This window comes from Carcharodon carcharias, chromosome 17, assembly GCF_017639515.1.
Source record: "Carcharodon carcharias isolate sCarCar2 chromosome 17, sCarCar2.pri, whole genome shotgun sequence".
NCBI lineage: Eukaryota > Metazoa > Chordata > Chondrichthyes > Lamniformes > Lamnidae > Carcharodon > Carcharodon carcharias.
The window spans coordinates 59,827,348-59,849,317 of NC_054483.1; the positions used below are offsets into that span (position 1 = coordinate 59,827,348).

General features: G+C 46.2%; 1 protein-coding gene across 3 annotated transcripts in view; it reads left to right on the forward strand.

The window, feature by feature from the left end:
* stambpl1 (STAM binding protein-like 1) overlaps nucleotides 1–21,970 on the forward strand; it is a 65,062-nt gene that overhangs the window by 32,443 nt on the left and 10,649 nt on the right. For all 3 annotated transcript variants that reach the window (XM_041209464.1, XM_041209462.1, XM_041209463.1), the window contains exons 6-8: nucleotides 4,510–4,867; nucleotides 16,864–16,988; nucleotides 20,633–20,770. In XM_041209464.1, coding sequence (XP_041065398.1) covers nucleotides 4,510–4,867; nucleotides 16,864–16,988; nucleotides 20,633–20,770 — 621 coding nt within the window. The remainder of the gene's footprint in view (nucleotides 1–4,509; nucleotides 4,868–16,863; nucleotides 16,989–20,632; nucleotides 20,771–21,970) is intronic.

Genomic DNA, 21,970 nt, shown 5'->3' on the forward strand with positions numbered 1-21,970 from the left:
GGAACATGCTTGTGAAGTTAGGAAAATTTATTTCTTTATTTTATAGAACCTACAGGAAACCTCATCCCACCCGTGGATGAGGTTTCCTGAAAAATGTGAAGGCCGCTTGGGCTCTTTGCCTGCCTGTCAGCATTAAGGTTGGACGGACAGCATTCTTAACAACTTTAATTACTTTTTTAATGGCCTTAATAGGCCGTTGACGGTTCGGCGGGTGCACAGCCGCGGAACGGAATATTGAAATGACGCGCCATGACGTCAGGACACACGCCTGATGTCATCGTGCGTCATTTTATGCGTCGGTGTTTCGGGCCCGCTCCCGCACGCCAACGGCAAAATTCTGCCCTATATCTTTGATTGGGAAGATTGGACTGTCTGCTGCACTATGGTTAGTGTCTTCAGTGCCTTTGCTGGTAGCAGGAGTTTGTGTGGGACTCAGGGCAAATGCTTTTCTCTCTACAGCAGTGACACACATGCCCTTTTTTAGGTGGTTGAAATCCACCTTTTCAAACCCCTCCATGGGTCTTGTCCACAGCTTAAATCTTCCCCCTTCCACCATCAGAATTCAGTTGAGCTCCTATGACTGCAGCTGCTTGTGCATACTCCGTCTCCACTTTGGGGATAATGCCTTCAGCCACCAGGATCCTACCTTTTCAGTTTCTGTCCCTAACCCCTTCATGTCTTTCGCTGGTTTGAAACCCCTACTTCTGACCGAGTCGCTATATAAATGGATATTGTTGTACTGTACCTGACCACCAGGGGATCAGATTGTTAGCTGGCCATCTGGGGAATATGTGGCAAGGGGTAACCAGCATAGGTCTGGATTCAATTGTCTTATCGTAGAACTAATGCATTAAATGATGTGCACTACCAATCTTGCCCATTAGAGAGAGGATTTTAATTGGTCAGTTTCTTTTTTGCCTGTGCTTCATATTTTTATAAATATGTTAAAGTACCAGGAAAGTAGAGCTGCAGAAAAATTGGTGCACTAACTCTGCAGCTGGCTATCCAGCCTTTGGGCTTGATATTGTATTTTGGGCCAAGACCCTGGCGTTGGGGATTCAGGGTAGATGCTTTCCCCTCTTTAGCAGGGGTCCCAACCTGCACCTTGTCAGGAACAAGCACCCAACCTGAGTTTTGGCTGGATCAGCCAATCAGTAGCCGTCCAATTAAGAACGGCACGTGGGCTCTTGAAGCTAGAGGACCAGTAGGGGGCCATCCAGCATGGAAGTAGCTGCAGCCTGCCATTGCAGGCAAGAGAGAGGGTGGCACCTCCATCTTTGGGTGCACTTTCAGCAACTCTAAAAAATCTAAAATGAAAAATGGCCACAGCTGCTGCCCAGCATTGAGGTGGGGAAACCCACACTGGGAGTCTCGTCTTACAAGATCTGCCTTATCCTCTTTTATTGCTTGTTGGTATGGCCAGAGGACTTCATGGGTTGAATTTCAATGCCTTGTTGGGCATGGGAATGGAGGCAGGTGGGCATGGAATTTCACACTGCTAGCGGGTATGCCAGTGCCTTGGCTCCATTACGCACCTGGGCAATTTTCCCAGAGGCAGGATGGGGAGGTTGGATGTGCGCTGCAGTGCTGCCCATCCCCAAGCAATGGGTACTTATTCATTTTGCTAATGGCCACATAAGGAGGTTAATTGTTGGAGGCTGGCTGGGATTTTCCTGTCAGCTCTCATGTCTCTGGTTTAGGTGCTTGGAGGTGGCTTCCCGGCAGTAGATGGGTGGGCCACTACAGGCAGGTTTAGAGGCCCACCTTGCTTGTCTGGTTTCAGCTGCAGCCGCAGGCCATCTTGTGCTGTGGCTCTGCCTAAGGCAACCCCCCACCTCCCCACGGTGGTGGTCTAGCAGCTTGATCTGCTTTTTTATTTTAAATTTCAAAAAAGTTGGAGAGAGGGCACTTCCTTCTTGGGGTGCCCCTCCCTCACTTACCTGCTTTGGCATTCTGCTGCTGCCTCTGAATTGGAGTGCCTGCTATTGCCCTCCAGCTTCGCCAACCCGTCCGCTGGCCTTAATTGGACAGCCAGCCTGCCCTCTGGCCATTAATTGGCCAAATAGGGAAAAATAACAATTGAATGACTATCCTGATCAGTGACCCCAGTTGAGCCTGATGGTAGGATTCAGTTGGCCATAGGCCAATTCTTTTCCACAGCATCAAGAATGATTTTTAAAGTTTATGCTTATGAACACTAGTAACCATTTTAAACTTAGGTATGGTGTAGATGACCAGCAATGCTAAGTAAGTACCTCTAGTTAAAGGTGGGCAAGTTTGGAGAGGTCTGAAAGAGGTCCATACTGATAGTTTGACTGGTCCTGATTGAGATATCCAGAAAATTTTTATAATCCACTATGCAATTCAACCATGTACTTTGATCAAGGAAAGTTGCATTGCATCTGTGCCTATGATTGTACTGGATTATATCACTGGGGCTTCAAGCCATTTTGCATAACATGATACTCTATATACAGAGTATGGCACCAATTCTGAACTCTTAGCTCACATTACATGGTAAGAACTGGAAAGGGTGTATTTTATATACCGCTATCAATTGTTTTATTGAAACATGGGAGAATTGTCCCAGTGCCCTGACCAATATTTATCCCTCAACGAACAGCTAAAACAAATTATCTGGCCGTTTATTTTGTTGTTATTTTTGGATCCCCTCTGTGCGCAAATTGGCTGTTTTATGACATCCTGAGATCATGAAAGGCGCTATCTAAAATCAAGTTTTTCTTGTTTTTCATAGACTATATTGATACAGGCTGCTGTGATCAACACCAGTAGAAAACATGATCTGTTATACTTTGGCACTGCTTCTTTTTCCGAGGTCCCTTTGACCACAGCTCCCTGCTGGAAGCAATGTTTGGCCAATTTGCTCTTATATTAATTCATGCTAAGATAATACTACAGTACTATCAGGGTAGGAATAATAGCTTCTCTTCATCAGAGTCAAAATATCCAAATAAATCTGTACAAATATGCCTCTCAAAACCGTAACAAATGTAACTTATCTTCAGACTCATATGAGCACATTGAGCAGAACTGCATGTTGTTGCTGATTAAAACAGTTCAATGATTCTTCCCTCTCCCTGTGAATTTTCAATGCCAACTGGGCTGTGGGTCCATAAACACCAGAAACCCTTCTGGTATTTCACCCAAAGGGCATTTGTTGTGGTGGATTTTGAAACTTATTTTCATTTTCATCAAGATGAGTGCTGAGGAATTAAACTGTTCCCATTTGAGGCACCCAGTGTCAGCATCAAACAATCTCAGATCGTATACCGTACAGGCAGACACAGAACACAGCTTCCTGAGTGGCAGTACCAATTAATTTGAATTTGGTGTTACTGGCAGCTCGCACAAGAAATTGGGGGTAGAAATTTACACCAGCGGGATTTTACAGTCCCGTCAAAACCAATGGACTTTTGAGCTGCTTGTCGCATTTTATGTGCCCGTCCCTGCTGCGATGGGGCTGAACAATTCTGCCCTGGCTGAAGATGTACTAAGCTTATTACATATAGCCAGCAGACAGAAGAGACTGTCTTTATAGCTGTCTGAGCTGGATCAGAAAGGCCGTTTTCTAACTCACTCATCTCCCTGTGACAGACAGTGGCAGAGCCTGACCATGTCCTTGCTTTGTGCCTGCACATCTGCAGTGCCTAAGCAACATAATGATCAGCAGCAAGGTTCCTAGATAATTCTCCCCCTGCGTTAGCTCAAGGGCACTGAGCCCTCTGACATCCCAATTAAGCCACAGTTATTCAATTCATGACCTGAGTTACTGACATCAGCTAACTCTGAACAGAAATTGTATCGCAATGGCTTAATAAATCTCTAAGGTTCTGCTTTAATCTAATAGGCTATCATGTCTCAAGCATTTAAATACCCAATTGCCTGTTAACAGACAAGGTGGAAGAGGCTTTTCCAATCTAATGTTGCATGATGACTTAATTTATCTTTGTGTCCAGGGTCAAGTACAATTCAGCACCATTATATCCTGATCCCAATATCACTTGAAAAATGAAACCCCACAGTGAAATATTTCCTATAATCTTTCCAAAAATATTGATTAGAAAGCATGTTTCCATTAATTTTTGTACTGAATTACCTTTGTGAAGCTCATAAACAAAATATCAGCCAGTGCTTCAGGCTGTTTTCCGAATATTCTCGAGTGGAAACTTACAGGGACATGGTGTTCTACTCAGATTTCTAGTCCTATTCTGTTTATAGTTGTGTTTTGCAGAGGTCACTGTTCACTCTGGTATTGTCATGACAATGGAACTTAAAGCGCGTTTTGTTAAAGCACCATTGAATGCACACAGTAGAGAAGATCCAGATGTATGCTGAGGGTAAACTCCCCCTTGTCTAAAGAGGATATTACATTTGCGGTTGTTCAGTAGGCAATGATATGGAACTTGCCATAAATTCTGTTCTTAGTTATGCTGGACTGTTCTACAACCGTTCATTATAAAAAAACAAATACTTGTACGCTTTTTACAGAGCAAAGCTAAAGATGTTGATTTGGAAAGACAGCAACAAAATAAGTTGATTGAGGAGGAAAAATTGCGTGTGGCCAGGATTCGGCAACAGCAGTTGGAGGTGCAGCAGTTCCATTTCTTTGAAGAGCAGCTGAAAAGGCAAGATTTTCTGAAGGAGAAACAGAAAGAGCTAAAGCTGAGAATGTCGGAGCAAAGTGATGGCGGGATGTTAACCTGCACTGCTGCTGCCCATGAAAAAACCGAGCCTTCCATCCCTCCTTGGCGCGCAGTAAATGCTGCCGGCCAGGTGCCAAGCGATACCCAACCAGGATGGTGTCCTCCAGTGGACAGGTCCCTTAAACCGCAGAGCGCCACTGCTGGTAAGTATATAGGAGCATAAGAAGAACATAGGATCAAGAGTAGGTCATTAAGCCCCTCGAGCCTGACCTGGCATTCAATTAGATCATGGTTGACCTGTATCTTAACTTCATTTACCTGCCTTGCTTCTGTACCCCTGCCTAACAATAATAATGAAAGATCAGATCTTCCTTTGTTGATGGCATTGTTTCTGCGCTGATTTTTCATTTATCCTGACATTACCTTTCAGTAGAACATAGGGGCAGCTGTTAATTACGGGCCTTTTAAATTTTTTTTGTTTCACCATGACATGGGGACTAATCATTGCTTGAAAGGGTAATGGAAATAGGTTCAATTGTAACATTTGAAAGGGGATTCCATATATACTTAGTGAGGAAACATTAAGAAGGCGATGTGGAATGGGCAGGACAGTAGCACTAGTATGGTAGCTCTTTCAAAGAGCTGTCGTGGGCATGATGTGCTGAATCACCTTCTTAAATGCTGTAAGATACAATGAAGAATGGAGATTTTGTAATTGAATTCCCTCAATACCTCTCCTTCCGAGTTTGATTTGGTTTATATGTGCATGTGTGGTAAGTTCCAAGTGCTGCAACTCACCCAGCCATCTATGTTATCCAAATGGTTTGAATTTTTAAGCATGTTTGCTAAACTTCATATCATTAAGGGTGACAGGTGACAAGCACTGGGGCATAATCACAGGATTTTTACACTTCTTTCATTCTCAGTAGTTTTCACCAGTGGCAGCTGTGGCTGTGTGGTAACACTGTCCTCTCTGAGTCAGAAGGTCAAAGATTCAAGTTCCACTCCAGAGACATAAGCACATAGACTTGACTAACACTTCAATGCAATGCTTTTGGATGAGGTAACAAACTGAGGATCCCAGCTGCCTTCTCCAGAGGACATGAAAGATCCCATAGTATTGTTTCAAAGAAAAGCAGGGGAGCTGCCCCTAGTGTGTTGGCCACTAGGCCACAGTAAATATTACTTTCTTATTATTCTTTCATGGACTGTGAGGGCAGAATTTTCCTGTTGGCGTGCGGGGGCAGGACCCGCAAGCTGATGCGTCAATTGGCGCTCGGTGACGTTGGATGAGCGTCCTAACATCACTGCACGCCATTGCGATATTTCGTTGGGCAGGTGCGCGATGATATCCGATGTGCACCCACCATTAATTAACGGGCCATTTAAAGCCCTTGAGGCACCAATTGACGGTGATTTTTCGGCGCCCATGCGATCTTTGGGTCGGCGCACAGGCGCAATGGGCAGGCAGGTAGGAGACATTTGTATAAACCTCATCCACGGGCGGGATAAGAGGGCTCAGTGGGGTCGCGAGTGTGCTCTGTCAAATATTGATTTTCAAAGTTACTGATACTTGCCTGTGTGATCTGCAATACTTCAAAATGCATAAGAGCTGCTTGGTCTGGACTCACAACCTTCAGGTCAGCACTCTGCAGTGAGGAATATTTTCTGAGGCCTGCAGATTTCAGGAAGCCTTCCCTTACCCTGGGAATGGGCCTGAACTCTCTGCTAGAGGCACCTCCTCTAAGGAAGAAGGGAGGGTTAGAAGGCGGAGGACGCCAGGAGTGCACATTCAGCCTCCAGGGGAGACACCTTTAGGAGGACAGGTGCAGGCACAAGGGGTGCAGGGCCAAGAGGTAGTCCAAGGCAGAAGGGACCACAGAAGATGCCACCATCCTGCTGCCAGGGTATACAGGTGGCACAGCAGCTACCTGAATCTATCTGAGGTCCAGTGCCGAAGGAGGCACCGTCTCTCAAGGGAGTGAGTCAACTATACCTGTCAGATGATTGGGCCTGAGAACCCCGCTAACTGTGTGGGTGGACACCCCATGCCAGTGGCTTTAAAGGTCACAGCTGCCCTCAACTTCTATGCCTCTGGCTCCTTTCAGGGATCAATGGGTGGCCTTTGCGGTGTCTCCCAATCAGCTGTCCACATTTGTGTCAAGCAGATTACAGACGCTCTGTTCAGGTGTGCATTGATCTTCGTCCACTTCTGTTGGGACCAGGGAAGCCAGACACAGTGAGCCAGAGGCTTTGCAGCCATTGCTGGCTTCCCCCGCGTCTAGGTTGCTATAGACTATACACATGTCGCCATCAAGACGTCAGCAGGTGAGCCCGGTGCCTTCGTCAACAGGAAGGGCTTCCACTCCATGAACGTGCAGATAGTGTGTGGTCACAGGATGCTGATTCTACAAGTCTGTGTAAGGTTCCCAGGCTGCTCCCACGACACCTACATCCTCAGACACTCCCAGATGCCGGGGCTCTTCAGTGCTGCAGCCCGGCTGGATGGTTGGCTGCTGGGTGACAAGGGCTATCCCCTCTGAAGGTGGCTCATGATGCCTCTCCGCCATCCAAGAACAGAAGCTGAGCAGCGGTACAATAGGAGCCACACCTCCTCAAGGGCTGTGGTGGAGAGAACCATCGGTCTTCTCAAAATGTGCTCCTGATGCCTGGACCGCTCGGGGTGCACTCCAGTACCCCCCAGATTGTGTGTCGCTGATCGTGGTTGCATGCTGCTCTCCACAATCTGGCGCTGGAAAGGGGGGACGCTGTGGATGACGAGGATGTAGATGCAGTGGATGCAGCTGCACATGATGAATCCAGCAGTGAGTCCGAGGATAAGCAAGCACAGGGAAATGCTGAGGGGGTAGTCGCTGTCCCAGGCATACTCCAGGGAGGCAGGGACACCCGGGAGGCTTTAAACCAATGAACCTTCAGCTAGCCCACCACATATGGACCTTCAGAAAAAGCCTGGGGGGCAGGCTCGATACCTAAGTGCAAAATCTGCCTGGGTAGGAACATTAACTAAGAGCCTTGTTAATAAAGCTGAATGTTGCACAAATCACTCAGAACATTATTGGTAACTATCCACCTGCAGAAGAAAAGAGGCACCTTTGACATGGTGATATATCTGAATTTAATAGTATAACAAAAGGAACTTAAGAAAACAGAATGACAAAGGTGTTAAACATCACACCAACTCATAAAGACCTCATCTTGGGCCAAATCAAAAGCACCAGTGATAAACCCATGCCTAAGGTGCTTTATGCTTACATTTACAGGTGCTACGTCTTGTTGCTGCCCCCTTGCTGGGAGTGGCATCTGAGACAGCCTGCTCACTCTGCTGTCCTGTTGGCCTTGATGAACTTGGCGGGCGTCCTCTGGCCCATGGAGCCTGTGCTGGCCCCGCCTGGGAGGGAGTGGCCAGTTCCACAGCTGGCATCTCCCCAGTCGTTGCAGCCTCATCGGATGCAACGGTCACTGACAGAGGGGCGGAGGAGCTACTACCCTCATCCGAAGCACCCTGAGAGGAGCCCGCAGAGACTACAGGCAGCTGCTGCACCAACATGAGATTGCTTCAGACCTTCCTGCTTATTGTGGATGGATGGGCACCGTGCTGGGAAACTTGATGCCCAGACCATCTCCCACACTGGCATTGACCAGTTGAGGTCGATGCCGATCTGAGGGCTTGCTAGTCCGAGTGCATCCCCAGGAAGCCCTGATTGGTCACCTGGAGGAGCCTCTCCTCAAAAGTCGCCACTCTGTCCATGGAGGAGGCATGGCACTCGGCCATGAGGCTCATTGCATCGGCGATAGTCTGCGTAGACTCCTCCACCATGGACACCAAGCCAAGCATAGCCTCATGTATCTCCACCAGATGCTCCTGCACACCGGGCCGCATTTCCTGCGTTTGCTGCGTCGTGGACGACTCCACAGGCACATCATCAGCCACCGACTGAGCATGTGCCTGGTTCCCCTGCTGTCCTTCGACTGCCGGCGCCCTGGGCACTCTCTGTCTCTGTCAGCTCCTCCAGCAACTGTGAAGTGCTCTCACCACTGTGCCCTGGGACACTGGTCGATGTTCTAATTCCCACCGAGGTGCTATATCTATGATGGTGACTGCCTGACAGAGATGGTGTGACGATGGTGAGTCCAAGACTTCAGGGCCCTCAGGTGTGAGAGGAGGTCCCTGCTGCTCCACCTCCTGGCCCTGCTCCAGTGATGCTGAAAGGAAGAACAAGGACATTGGATCAGTTAATGTCAATGTGCATCCCTGTTCCCCAGATCATTATGCGCTCATCCTTCCATAAGCAATGGTCAAGCCATGTTCCAAACTTCAATCACTGAGCATTCAGCACTGCCATAGCTGCTGGGAGAACAACGGTGACCTCAGTGCTGGGCAAACATACCTGCCTGTGGCACCCTATCCTCACTGACACCGGTGGACCTGGGCGCATGGCGCCTCTCCAAATGTAGGGTCTCCTGCTTGAAGTGGCTGAGAATCATCGCCTACCTGGCCCTCCACCAATCCTCACTCTCTCGGCTGCATTATGTGCATTCTTTTCCTGGAAAGGAGAGAAGAGCATTGATTATTGCTACTTGTACCTGGATTCTCTTCGCGGACGCCCACCCAAACCAGAGTGGGACATTGCAGGGCTCCAGTGTCTCCTCACCCTGCTGCCGAACACTTACACAAAGATGCCAGGCCTGTTCCCCCCCAACCCCCTTGGCCAAATGCTGCCTACATCACATTTGGCACCACATGGTCTAATCTTCCATAGTAAGGAGGCACAAGCACGTGGAGTGCAGAGGGCAACAAATCGATCGTTGCCACACCACCTTGAAGCTCCCCTTCCAGCATGTCATCACCCTGACTTTGACATATCCTGGAGTTCCAGCACTGGAGTGCAGCTCCTCCAGGTTGCCCCCAAAACAGTGATGTGGATCTCAGTGTACCACATGCTGTGGGTGCAGAACCCATCTCTTCATCACTCTCTCAGGGTGACCTCAGCATGAGCGATATCTACTGGCCCACCCAGCGAAGGACACATGCGTCAATGATTCAATGCAGTAACTACACTCAGACTGGGGAGGTGGTGTGCAGCAGGTGGATAAGCCTACCTGCTGGGTTAAGTGACCAATGCCAATATGGTTCTCACCCTTCCAGAGTGCAACAAGTCGTTGAAGCACTTGCGCCACTGGATCCAGGTGCGCCACACCACATCACGGGAGCTCACGATCTCCACCATCTCCTCCCAGGCACATTTGGACATGTTGGGGGGACCTCCTCCTCCCATCCTGGGGTACGAGCACCTCCTACCATGTTGCCACCTCCTCAGGGTGGGCAGCAAGGCAATCGTCAGGAAAAGGAGGGGCACAGTGCCCCCTGCCCTATCCTCCTGCTTGGCCTGCTCAGCAGCAACGCCCTTCCACTAACCATGATTCACAGCCTTTGAAAGGCTGTAGGAGCTTTATAAAACAGGCCGCCGGGTTGCCATTGGACCAGGTGGTCATAGCAGTCCCGCCGCCGCCCGCCCATTCCCGCTGTCCTCGGGAGCTGTGATCACGCTGGGCGGGCCTTAATTGCCCGCCTGCGTAAAATGGCAGTGCGGACCCGATCACACCAGCTCTCGCATCGCCCGCCCGACAGGCAGAAAATTCTCCCCTTGGTTTCACTGGCTAGGCCAGCATTTTTATTGCACATACCCTGTTCACCTTGAGAAAGTGCTGGTGAGCTACCTTCTTAAACTACCTCAGTCCATGCTAAAACAGACTATGGCACAATGGAGCAGGTGATGTGCAGGTTACATTCCAAGTGGAGAAGTGGACAGGATAGTAATCGATAAAGAAGACGTACTAAAAAGTTTGATATTTATGAAAGTTGGTAAGTTTCCTGACGGAATGCTTCCTTGGTGATTGAAAGAAGCAAAGATGGAAATAGCAGAGACATTGGTTATATTTTTCAATTTTGTTTCGATACAGGGGTCATGACTGAGAACAGTATGGGTTGCTAATGTTATACCCCTCTTCAAGAAAATGAAGAAGGATAAACCACAAAACTGCAGGCCAGTCAGTCTAACATTTAGTAAAGGGGAGGTTTTTGGAAATCATTATCAGAGAAAATAAATTTTCATTTGGAAAGGTATGGGTTAATCAAGGCAAGCCAGCATTGATTTGTGAAAGGCAAATGGTCTTTGACTAATTTGATTGAATCCGTTAGTGAAATTGGTAACAGAGTAGGTTAATCAAGGTAGTGCAGTGGATGTGGTATATATGAACTTTTGGAAGGCATTTGACCAAGTTCCATACAGGAGGCTTATTAACAAGATGGAAGCCAATGAAATTAAAGGGAAAATGGAGGAATGGATGCAAAATTGGCTCAATCTCAGGAAGCAAGAAGTGGTTGTGTATGAATGCTTTTTAGACTGGGAGATGGGTTTGCACTGATGCTTCCCAAGATTCAGTTTTGGGTGCATTACTCTTTTCAGCTTTCAAATATGACCTATACTTGGATGTAGGGAGCAGCATTGTAATGTTTATAGATGATATAAAATCTGGCAAGTTAGTAGGTAGCAATAGTGATAGTTGTAGGCTTCAGGATAACACATTGTGGTGGAATGAGCAGAAGCATGGCACATGAAATTTAATGCAGAGAAATGTGAAGTAATGCACTTAGGGAGAACTAAAATGGAGAGACACTATGCTTTTACTGGCATGATTTTGAAAAGCATAAATGAAAAGCAGGAAGCTCCAAGTAAATATATATTATGTATATGGAAACCCCTAAAGGTGGCAGGGCAGCTTGGTAAGGTGGTTAAAAAGCATTTGGGCGATAAGTAGAGGAATAGATATTAAAGCACAGAGATCATATTAAAACTTTATGGCCAGAATGTTTTGGATGGCGGAGTGTCTCGTTAAGTCACCTGAAGAGTTGGTGGGGAATGCATCCCCACCGATCACAATAGTCCCACAGCCATTTAATGCTTCGAGGGAGTCCTGCCTCAGAGAGCTGCCGGCCAATCAAATTGGCAAACAGCTCTGTAGTTCCAGCACTGCCAATGGCAGCAGTGGCCAGAACTGGGGATACAAGCAGTCCCCAGTTGTGAAGTCCTAGATTCCAGGACAAGTTAAGTATGGGGGTGGTCTCACAGCGGGGTGGGGAAATGGGGCACCTGGGTTGGGGGGTTGGATGTTGGGCCTTGATGGAGAGGTCACTGGGGGAGGTAGCACCTGTGGGGGGGCAGACCCTGGGGAGGCATCTGAAGTGGGAAGTGGGACCTTGAAGGAGGCCCCCCCCCCACCCAATTCAAGCCCAAGGGGTGGGCAGGTTGATCTGCCAGGCTTTCCCCTGGCCCTGAACCACTCCTACCAGCTGCAAAATTGAGACCGTGTGGGAAGCAGCTCTATAATTGGTTACATAAGGGTCTCAATTGGGCCTAGGACTCACCCACCCCATGTAAAATTGCAGAAAGGTCAGGGGTGGGTAGGAAGGCGGAAGGAACGCCACCTGGGGAATTTTACGGGTCCACCCCACCTGTATAGCTGCTAGTGGGCGAGCGTAAAATCTGCCCTATAACTCATTGTTTCAGCCTCAGCTGGTGTGTTGTGGACAATTCCAGATAGCATAATTCATGAAAGATATAAAGACCATAGAATAAGTACTGAACAAGTTTTCCAGAATATTACCAGAGATGAAGAACCTCATTTATGAAGAAAGGTTAGAAAAGTTAGGGCTGTTCTCCTTGCAACAAGAAGTTTAAGAGGTGATCTAAAAGAGGTCTTCAACATGATGGGGGGTTTTGAAAGAGTAGATAGGGAAGAATTGTTCCCTCAGCAAGTGAGTCCATGAGTAGAGGTCATAAATTTGAAATCATTGACAAAATATCTAGAGGGGGCAAAAAGATTTTTTTTCACTCAAAGTTGTTGGGATCTTAAATGTTTCACATGAAAAGGTGGTGGAAACTGATTCCATGGCCTGAATTTTGCGCTCCTCGAGCACACGCAATCGGCGGGCCTGAAAGTGGACGCAAAATGCGCTTCCGGCTGCGATCGACCCTTCAAATGCAATTTCACGCTGGCTGGCCGATTAATGGGCAGTCTGCGTGAAACACACACTGAGAAAGGCTCGGCACTGCCGTAGGGTGGCAGGAAGAAGGCAGGAGAATGATGAGGGTATGGGTGGCCACTTCTAACGATCTCCCTGAAGGCACACAGCTGCTGCGGAGCTGCCTCATGCAGACCTGGACAGATTAAATGAGAAGAAACAAATGCAGCAAACTGTGTCTGTGCAGCACACTCAAGCACCTGACAACAGGACTTGAAAAACCAAGTCGCCAGACATCTTTTTATATTATATTTCACGGCGGACGTTTCATCCTGCTCACAAAAACGTGAAGCCCGCCAGGCCAATTAGCCCATCCGCCAACCGTACAAGTGGATGGGCCATGTAAAATCGCTTTCAATTGACTCCTTAATGAGCTTAGTTGCCCTCTTAATTGTTGGTGGGAGTGCTTCCAAATGCTGTAGGTGCCCACTGAGCGAAATATCGCAATGACGTCGGGACATGCGCCCAGTCATTTTCTCACATTGTTTCACGCTCTGTCGGATTGGGCACACGCCCACTCAAATGGTGCAAAATTCTGTCCCATAAATAATTGTAAAAGGAAGTTGAGGATGAGGAACTTGCAGCATGATGGACAAAAAGTGAGGAGGTAGGACTAAGTGCAACAGTTCTTTCAAAGAGCCAGCACAAGCACAAGCCAACTGGCCACTTCCTCTGTTGTAAGTTTCCACAATTCTACAATCTCATTATGGGAGCTTGCTGTGTGCAAATTGGTTACCTAGTTTCCTACGCTACAACAGCAAGTACACTTAAAAGTACTTCATTAGCCGTAAAGCACTTTGGGATGTTCTGAGGTCATGAAAGGTATTATAGAATAGCAGGTCTGCCTACCTTCCCTGAAGGCCTGCCTTTCTTGAGTGTCTGCTTTCCCTGTCTATCTTCCCTTTCATCTGCTTATTACAGATTTCCATTGGTTTTGTGGGGTGGATGGGGGCGGGGTTCATAATTACCAAGTTTGATTACACCCTCGACAGCCTCCTATACTTATACTTTCAATGGTGGTTGTAGATATCTATCAGATGTTGGAAGATTGGCTAATTTTCTTGCTTCCACCATCTCGGGTATTGGGCCAATGCTAGTTGCCTTGTTGCTGCTGAGGTCAGCTAATTCAACACAGATTGGAGACTGAAAGTGGCACCATCCAGGTCAGTTGTTCATTGTGCAAACCTGAAAACACACAAGGATTGGAACTAATAATTGGAGTTAAGAAAAGCACTACTGAGGGTGCCAATTCAGATTGAAGTCTGCTAAGCTTTTAAAGTCATTTTAAAGTTTTTGGTAGCAGTAGTAAACGTGTCCAAAAGGGAGTAGAAAGTAGCCTGGCTGTACCCTAATCACTATGCAGTAACTTCAAACACTTCATCCCACATCAATATTTGCATTTATCTGACTGCCAAGCCATTTCATCTACCAACTATTCCAGACAAAAGATAAAAGTAAACACCTTCGACTGCTTGTCACTTAAATCTTTTGGAAGTATTTATTGCATTGAGGCTGTCACAAGCCCTGCTTCACTTTGGCAGGACATCCCTTGGTGGAGGAAGTATTGGTTCAGCCCACAATAAGTTGCTTTCCTATTGGCTCACTCGTGTATCCATTGCAAAGTCTGTAGCATGACCATTTTATCGCGGGGTTGTAACTCCTTTGGGGATATATGTTTATATATTTTCTGAACTCCAACTTCAGTAATGAGGACAGACTGGGGAAGCTGGGATTATTCTCCATTGGGCAGATAAAATTAAAAGGAGATTTGGTAGAAGTGTTCAAAATTATGTGGAATAGAGTACCTAAGGGAAAAAATCTGGCAGATGGAGTATAATGTGGGAAAATGTGAAGTTGTTCACTTTGGTAGGTAGAATAAAAAAGCTGAGTATTACTTAAATGGAGAATGACTGCAGAATTCCGAAGTACAGAGGGATCTAAGTGTTCTTGTGCATGAGTCACTAAAAACTAGTATGCAGGTACAGCATGTAATTAAGAAGGCTAATGGAATGCTATCCTTTAAAACGAGAGGAATTGAACATAAGAGTAAGGATGTTATGCTTCAGTCATACAGGCATTGGTGAAACCACATTTTGAACACTGTGCAGTTTTTGTCTCCTTACTTAAGGAAGGATGTAAATGTGTGGTTCAGGGTGGTTCAGGTTCAGAGGCGGTTTACTAGATTGATACCTGGAATGAGCGGGTTATCTTACGAGAATAGGCGAGACAGGCTGGGCTTGTTTCCACTGGAGTTTAGAAGAATAAAGGGTGACTTGATTGAAGTATATAAGATCCTGAATGGTCTCAACAAGCTGGACGCAGAAAGGATGTTTCCTGTTGTGGGTGAATCCAGAACTAGGGAGCACTGTTTTAAAATTAGGGGTCACCCTTTTAGGACAGAGATGAGGAGCAATATTTTCTCTGAGGATTGTGCGACTTTGGAACTCTGTGCCTTAGAAGGCAGTGGAAGCGGGGTCACTGAATATTTTTAAGGTGGAGGTAGTCAGATTCTTGTTGGGCAAGAGGATCATGGGTTATCAGGATTAATGGGAATGTAGAACTTAAAATGCAAACAGATCAGTCATGATCTTATTGAATGGTGGAGCAGGCTCAAGAGCCTGAATAGCCTACTCTTGCTCCTATTTTGTATTTTCTTGTGTTTTCACAGGCTAGAGAGTCAGTAATATGAGGAAACAAATTTAAGGTGATTGTTAAAAGAACCGGGGGAGACGAGGAAGAATTTAAGCAGCATGTTGTTGTGATCTGGAATGCACTGCCTGAAAGGGTAGTTAAAGAAAATTCAATAATAATGAATTCCATAATAATGAAAAAAATCCAGCAAAGGTGTAATAGTTGGCATCGTCTCCTCCTATGCCAGATAAGTGCCAGGCAATCACCAGCTTCAACAAGAGAGAGCCTAACCATCTCCCTTTGACTTTCAATGGCATTACCATCACTGAATCTCATGCCTTCAACATCCTGGGGGGGTCACCTTTAACCAGAAACTGAACTGGACCAGCCACGCAAGAGCAGGTCAATTCTGTGCGGAGTAACTCACCCCCTGATTTCCCAAAGCTTGTTCACCATCTAAAAGGTACAAGTCAGGAGTGTGATAGAATGCCCTCCACTTATCTGGATGAGGGCAGCACCAGCAACATTGAAGAAGCTCAACACTGTCCTGGACAAAGCAGCCCACTTGATTGACATCCCATCCACCACCTTAAACGTTCACTCCCTCCATCACTGGCACAACATGGCTGCTGCTGGCATGTACAAAATACACTGCAAATAACTCACCAATGCTCCTTCAATAGCACCTTCCAAAGCTGCAATCCCCACCACCTAAAAAAACAAGTGGATAGATTCACCATCACCTACAAGTTCCCCTCCAAGTAACACACCATTCTGATTTGGAACTATAACACTGTTCCTTCATTGTTGCTAGGTCAAAATCTTGGAACTCCCTTCCTAACAACATTGTGAATGTACCTTCATCCCACGAACTGCTGAGTTCAAGAGGGCGGCTTGCCACCATCTTCTCAAGGGCAGTTAGGGATAGGCAATAAATACTGGCCTTGCCAGCAATGCCCACATCCTGTAAATGAATAAATTAAAAACAAAGCCTATGACGAATATTATTCTAAATACTTGCATTTAAAACCCCTTAGGGCTACGTGCTTTATTTCTGATGGACGGCATTAGTAGTCACTGATGAATGATTTCTCCACACTGTTTGTAGGGTGCAGTTGAGCTTCATGTTAATGAGACATGGAGGCAATGACATGGGTATAACCTTGATCATTTTTGAAGAAGACTCTGGCTCTGCCCTCAGGTTCAGTATGACAGTGTGCTGAACCCTTCATAGAAATGACCAAACTTCTGAACTCTGAGCATTTGGACTGAATTCCTGTGCTGTAAATTTTATGTAAGCGCGCATAGCATTGGTTAAGTTGCCATAAACTGGCTCAAATACAATTGATTCCATGCTATTCCTGCCAATTAAATGATGAACCTTCTAAGATGCCTGCTGTACCATTGGGAGTGATCATTTTCTGCCAGGTATATAGCTGATTTGTACTTAATAATGTTTTACAGGACAGAGTGTCGATGGGCTTCAACATGTCGTCCTTCCTAAAAACCTTTGCCATAAGTTTTTGATGCAAGCTGATGCTAATACTGCACGAGGAATAGAAACCTGTGGAATTCTTAGTGGAAAGCTGGTAAGCCTCAGAAGAAGGAAAAAACATTTCCACGTTCCCTTTTTCCCACCAGTCAGATGCTGCTGAAGTTTGTTGTAATTGTCAACTATGGATCTAGTACTGGTAATGTTGCTCTGACGAGGCTTTATTTTGCTTCACTCTATAACCTGCTCGGGTGTAAGGCTGTGCTGCATTTAACTTTATTAGCTGCCGCGTCCTCCTGTTTCTCACTCGGCCCCTCACACTGCAGGATCTTCTGGTCTCACCAATGTGAGCTGGGATTTTAAAGGCTCGCTGGCCCCGTTGCAAGGCCAGGGGTAGGGGTGGGGGCAGCTGGAAAAATCCAGCTATGGGTTCTGCAGGTTGTCCCATTGGCCACAGGGCCTCCACTGAAGGTCTGTGTTTGTCAAATGGTGGATGTACTTCATGATGAAGGTAGTACAAGGAGACTTGTGCAAGTGGCAGGAAAATAGGTTTCAAAAGCTTTGGATTGGATTTTGTTAAGCCCGGTCTTGCCTTGATATCTTTTACTTATGTACAAACACGATAAAAACTGCACATAATTATTGGCAGTGCTTACCAGGCAGGGACAAATGGGAGCACCCCCATCCTCCTGTGGAAACATATGAAGAATAACATTTATGGTGTTTTGCCATATTTATAGGGCTGCATTTTTGCCGAGTCAGGATGACCAGGAGCTCTTTAAAGATGGCGGCTGGGACCCGATTCCAGGATTCCTGACCCCCATTCCCGGGGTTACAGCTTTTCAGGAGTGCCTTTTAAGGGTGCAGGCTAGTTTAGGTGAAAAGCCTTTGCCCTACATTCCCAACAGGGCTGGCTCCATTGCAGGAATAGACACGTCCAGTCCTCTGCAGTTTTCATGGAGTTGGGCCAGGTTTTTAAAGAGCTGTGGTTCATGGCACCTCAAAAGATTGTTTTGGGAGGTGCCAAGCTTACCATGGGGGCTGTAGGGATTTTTAGGGGGCAGAGTTTGGCATGAAGGACCATGGGAGTGGGTGGAGGGGCATGAGGTGGGGTAGGGGGGTGAGGAGAGGTGAGGACTGGAGGGCGTTTCTGTTTTTACTTTAACTGGGATGAAGTCCTACAACACTGAGACAAGCCTTTTAAATAGCTGGCCTCAGCACCCAGCTAGCCTGACTGCACCTGCAGCCCCATCCCCTTCCACAAACACCCAAACAATGAAAATCCCATCCTTGTGGACACTTTCTCCCTAGACAGGTGGGCCAGGCCGGGAATTTTCCTGACTCACGCCACCTGCCTCAAGGGTGAAAATCCCACCTTCCAAACAAGCCCAATGGCTCTTCGTGCCCTCCCCATGCTAGGCTATGGTGCTTCCATGCCCATTCACCCACTACACACTTTATAGAAGCAATGAACCCTATAGTGACAGAAGGAAGTGTAAAAAATGCTTTAAAAAAATTGATAACCTTCCACTTTAAAATAAAGCTCCTTTTAACTATAGCCCAATAAAAATGTCAATCATCCAGACTGTTAAAAGTATCAATTGCAGAATTGTAAGCAGTAGAAACACTTTATCTTGTGTAAATAAACATTGAGAAATTGTCCAAAGAGTTCAGAGAGCCAGAGCTGCCAATCATGCAATGTTTTCTCTGGGACTCAGACGTTTTAGAACTCTAATGGATGTCTGGACTGTTGCCATGTCTCAGGGGTAGCACTCTCACTTCTGAGTCACAAGGTCATGACTTCAAGCCCCACTTCAGAGATTTGAGCATGTAATCTAGGCTGGCACTTCAGTACAGTGCTGAGGGAGTGCTGCACTGTTGGAGGTACCATCTTCTGGATGAGACATTAAACCGAGGCCCCGCCTGCCTGCTTGGGTGAATGTTAAAGGTGCCATAACATTGTTTTGAAGAAGAGCCAGGAAAGTTACCTCAGTGCCCTGGCCAACATTTAATCCTCAATCAGAATCCCAAAAAACATATTGCCATGATCACATTGCCGTTTTTGGGAGTTGTTGTGTGCGAATTGGTTGCTGTGTTTCCGACATTACAACAGTGACTTCAAATGTATATCATTGACCCAAGGTGCTTTGAGACATCTGGTGGTTATGAAAAGATGCTGTATAAATGGAAGCCTTCCTTTCTTCCTTAACATGAAAAACAGTTAACTGGTCATTTACTTAATTGCCAATTATGGGATCTTGTTGCACATTAATTGGCCGCCACATTTCTTAAGTTACAACAGTGACTATACTACAATGGTGTTACATTAGCTATAGAGCAATTTGGGATGTCTCTAGGTTGTGAATGATACTAAATAAATGTAAATTTCTCTTTCTATTAACTAGCAGCATGTACTATTTGGCATAAACAAAAAGCAGTGAAGATTTTGAACTCTAGGGCAGGTGTACATGTCTGGATAGCAACTGCTTACACTGCTAAATCCATTCCCCTTAACCGAACAGCAAGCTCACTCTTTGGCGAGTCTCTGATTCTGCTTTTGGGATGAGAGAGCAGGATTTAGTGGTATAGATGGCAAGAGTCAGTTCAGGGGCACCAGTCACAAACCTGGCCCAGTGTCAGTGCAGCCAACACCCATATACCAGCCATGAGTTCTTAATAATCACTAGTGTCACAATCTCTCTGTTCCTTACAAACTTCTGCCCAACTTTCTCTTGTTTGTACTCCGGGAATCTTTGAACATAGTTACTGTGTAAATATTGTCTCCTTTAGACATTTTGTCAGTAACAGGCATCCTGATTCTGTCATTTGAAAAAGCTCTTAATGATGCAGGGATGTTGGGGAGTTGGGTGGAGGGGGTGTAGTTTTTGGGAACTGTCCTGATCGGGGGCAGAATTTTTGGCTCAGCGGTCGGGGACGGGGCCCGCTTGCTGATGTGTAAAATGATGCGCGATGATGTCAGGCGTGCGTCCCAACATCATTGTGATATTTCATTCGGCGGGCACACACCAGAGTCAGCTGTGCGCCCGCCAAAATGTCAACGGCCAATAAAGGCCATTAAAAAATCAATTAAGGCAGTTAAGAAAGCTGCCAGTCCAACCTTAAGGTTAGCAGGCAGGCGATGATCCCAGGCGGCCTTCACATTTTTCGTGGAACCTCATCCACGGGCAGGATGAGGTTTCATGAAGTGTTTAGAAATAGAATAAATATAAAAGAAAATTCATTGACATTTCCCAGCTCATGTGGGGACATGTTTTAACATTTTTAAACTTCTCTATTTACATGTTTAAAACTTAAAGCCTCAGGGAGATTTCTGTGCGCGCAAAAGAGCGCACTTTGACAGTTAGGGAATCCGCCCCCCCACCCCTCACACAGGAAGTGCAGAGCGCTTCCCGTTGGGCAGCCCTCTGGGTGGGCCTTAATTGGCCCGCCCACTCAAAGTGGCTGCGGGGCCCGTTTCGGCGGCGGGGGTTGGCTGTCCGCCCACTGCCGAGCTGGTGGGGCCCGCACGCCCACCAAGGGCAAAATTCTGCCCAATGTTTCAATGCACTGTTACTTGTTACTCCCATGAAGAAATGTAGACCCTAACCTCACATCAAAATAAATATACATGATTGTAACATTTGAAGTATGCTTTCTATCTGATTTGTTATGACACTAATCTATCTTTTTTTTAAAAATTGTAATATTGATGCTTACAATTCTCTGTCATTCTATTTGTAGACACATGATGAGTTTATAATTACACACGTGATAATACCCAAACAGTCTGGGGGACCAGATTACTGTGACACTGAGAATGAAGAGGAACTGTTTACTATTCAGGAACAACATGACCTCATCACTCTGGGCTGGATCCATGTAAGTTAATGAAATGAATGTTCTGATTTATGTGAGGAAGATGCCACACTTTGCATTCACACTGTGGGATACTACTGTATGGATGTTTAACCTGTTTGCCTGAAACAAATGGGTTAACCACATCTGCCATTATAGTACGGTAAGGAATTTTAGACAAGTTAAGTATCTGAACACTAGTCTCATACCAATAAAATGTACTAATTAATTACATATAATTTAAAAGGGCTCTGTATCTGAATTAAGTTCACCACTCTCAAGTAAGAGACCATGGTACACTTCCTTGTTATGGTTGATGTTCACATTTGGGCTTCTTAAACTTGGACAGCATAATGAAACAGAGCCTTTTATCTGTTATTCAAATATATGCTTAACAGGTCAACTAAGGTTTAATTTTATGGTGACAATGAACATGTAACGGGTTTGATCTATCAAGATAATGGTGTGTATACAGAGTGCTAACTTAATGGGTGAATGAGGGAGACAGGGAGGGAAGAGGATAGGAGATGTGAATGAGAGAGATAAGAAAAAGATAAAGGTGGTGACTGGGGGTGTTGGAGAGAGGAAAACAACCATTTTTTTTAATTCATTCACAGGATGTGGGCCTTGCTGGCTGGGCCAGCATTTATTGCCCATCCCTAATTGCCCTTGAGAAGATGATGGTAAGCTGCCTTTTAGAACCGCTGCAGTCCAAGTGGTGTAGGTACACCCACAGTGCTGTTAGGCAGGGAATTCCAGTGTAGGAACGGTGATATATTTCCAAGTCAGGATGGTGTGTGGCTCGGAGGGGAACTTGCAGGTGGTGGTGTTCCCATGTGTCTGCTGCCCTTGTCCTTCTAGATGGTAGTGGTAGTGGGTTGGAAGGTGCTGTCTAAGGAGCCTTGGTGAATTCCTGCAGTCTTATCTCCTTGCCTTAGCTGTGTTATCTGCTTGTGAGGAATGAAGTAGACGACTGTTGTGAGAACAATGCCTTATTCTACATAGAAAACTGGTTGGCAGACAGGAAACAAAGAGTGAGACTAAACGGGTCTTTTTCCGAATGGCAGGCAGTGACTTATTGGGGTACTACAAGGATTGGTGCTGGGACCCCAGTTATCCACAATATATATTAATGATTTAGATGAGGGAACTAAATGTAATATCTCCAAATTTGCAGATGACACAAAGCTGGGTGGGAGGATGAGCTGTGAGGAGGATGCAGAG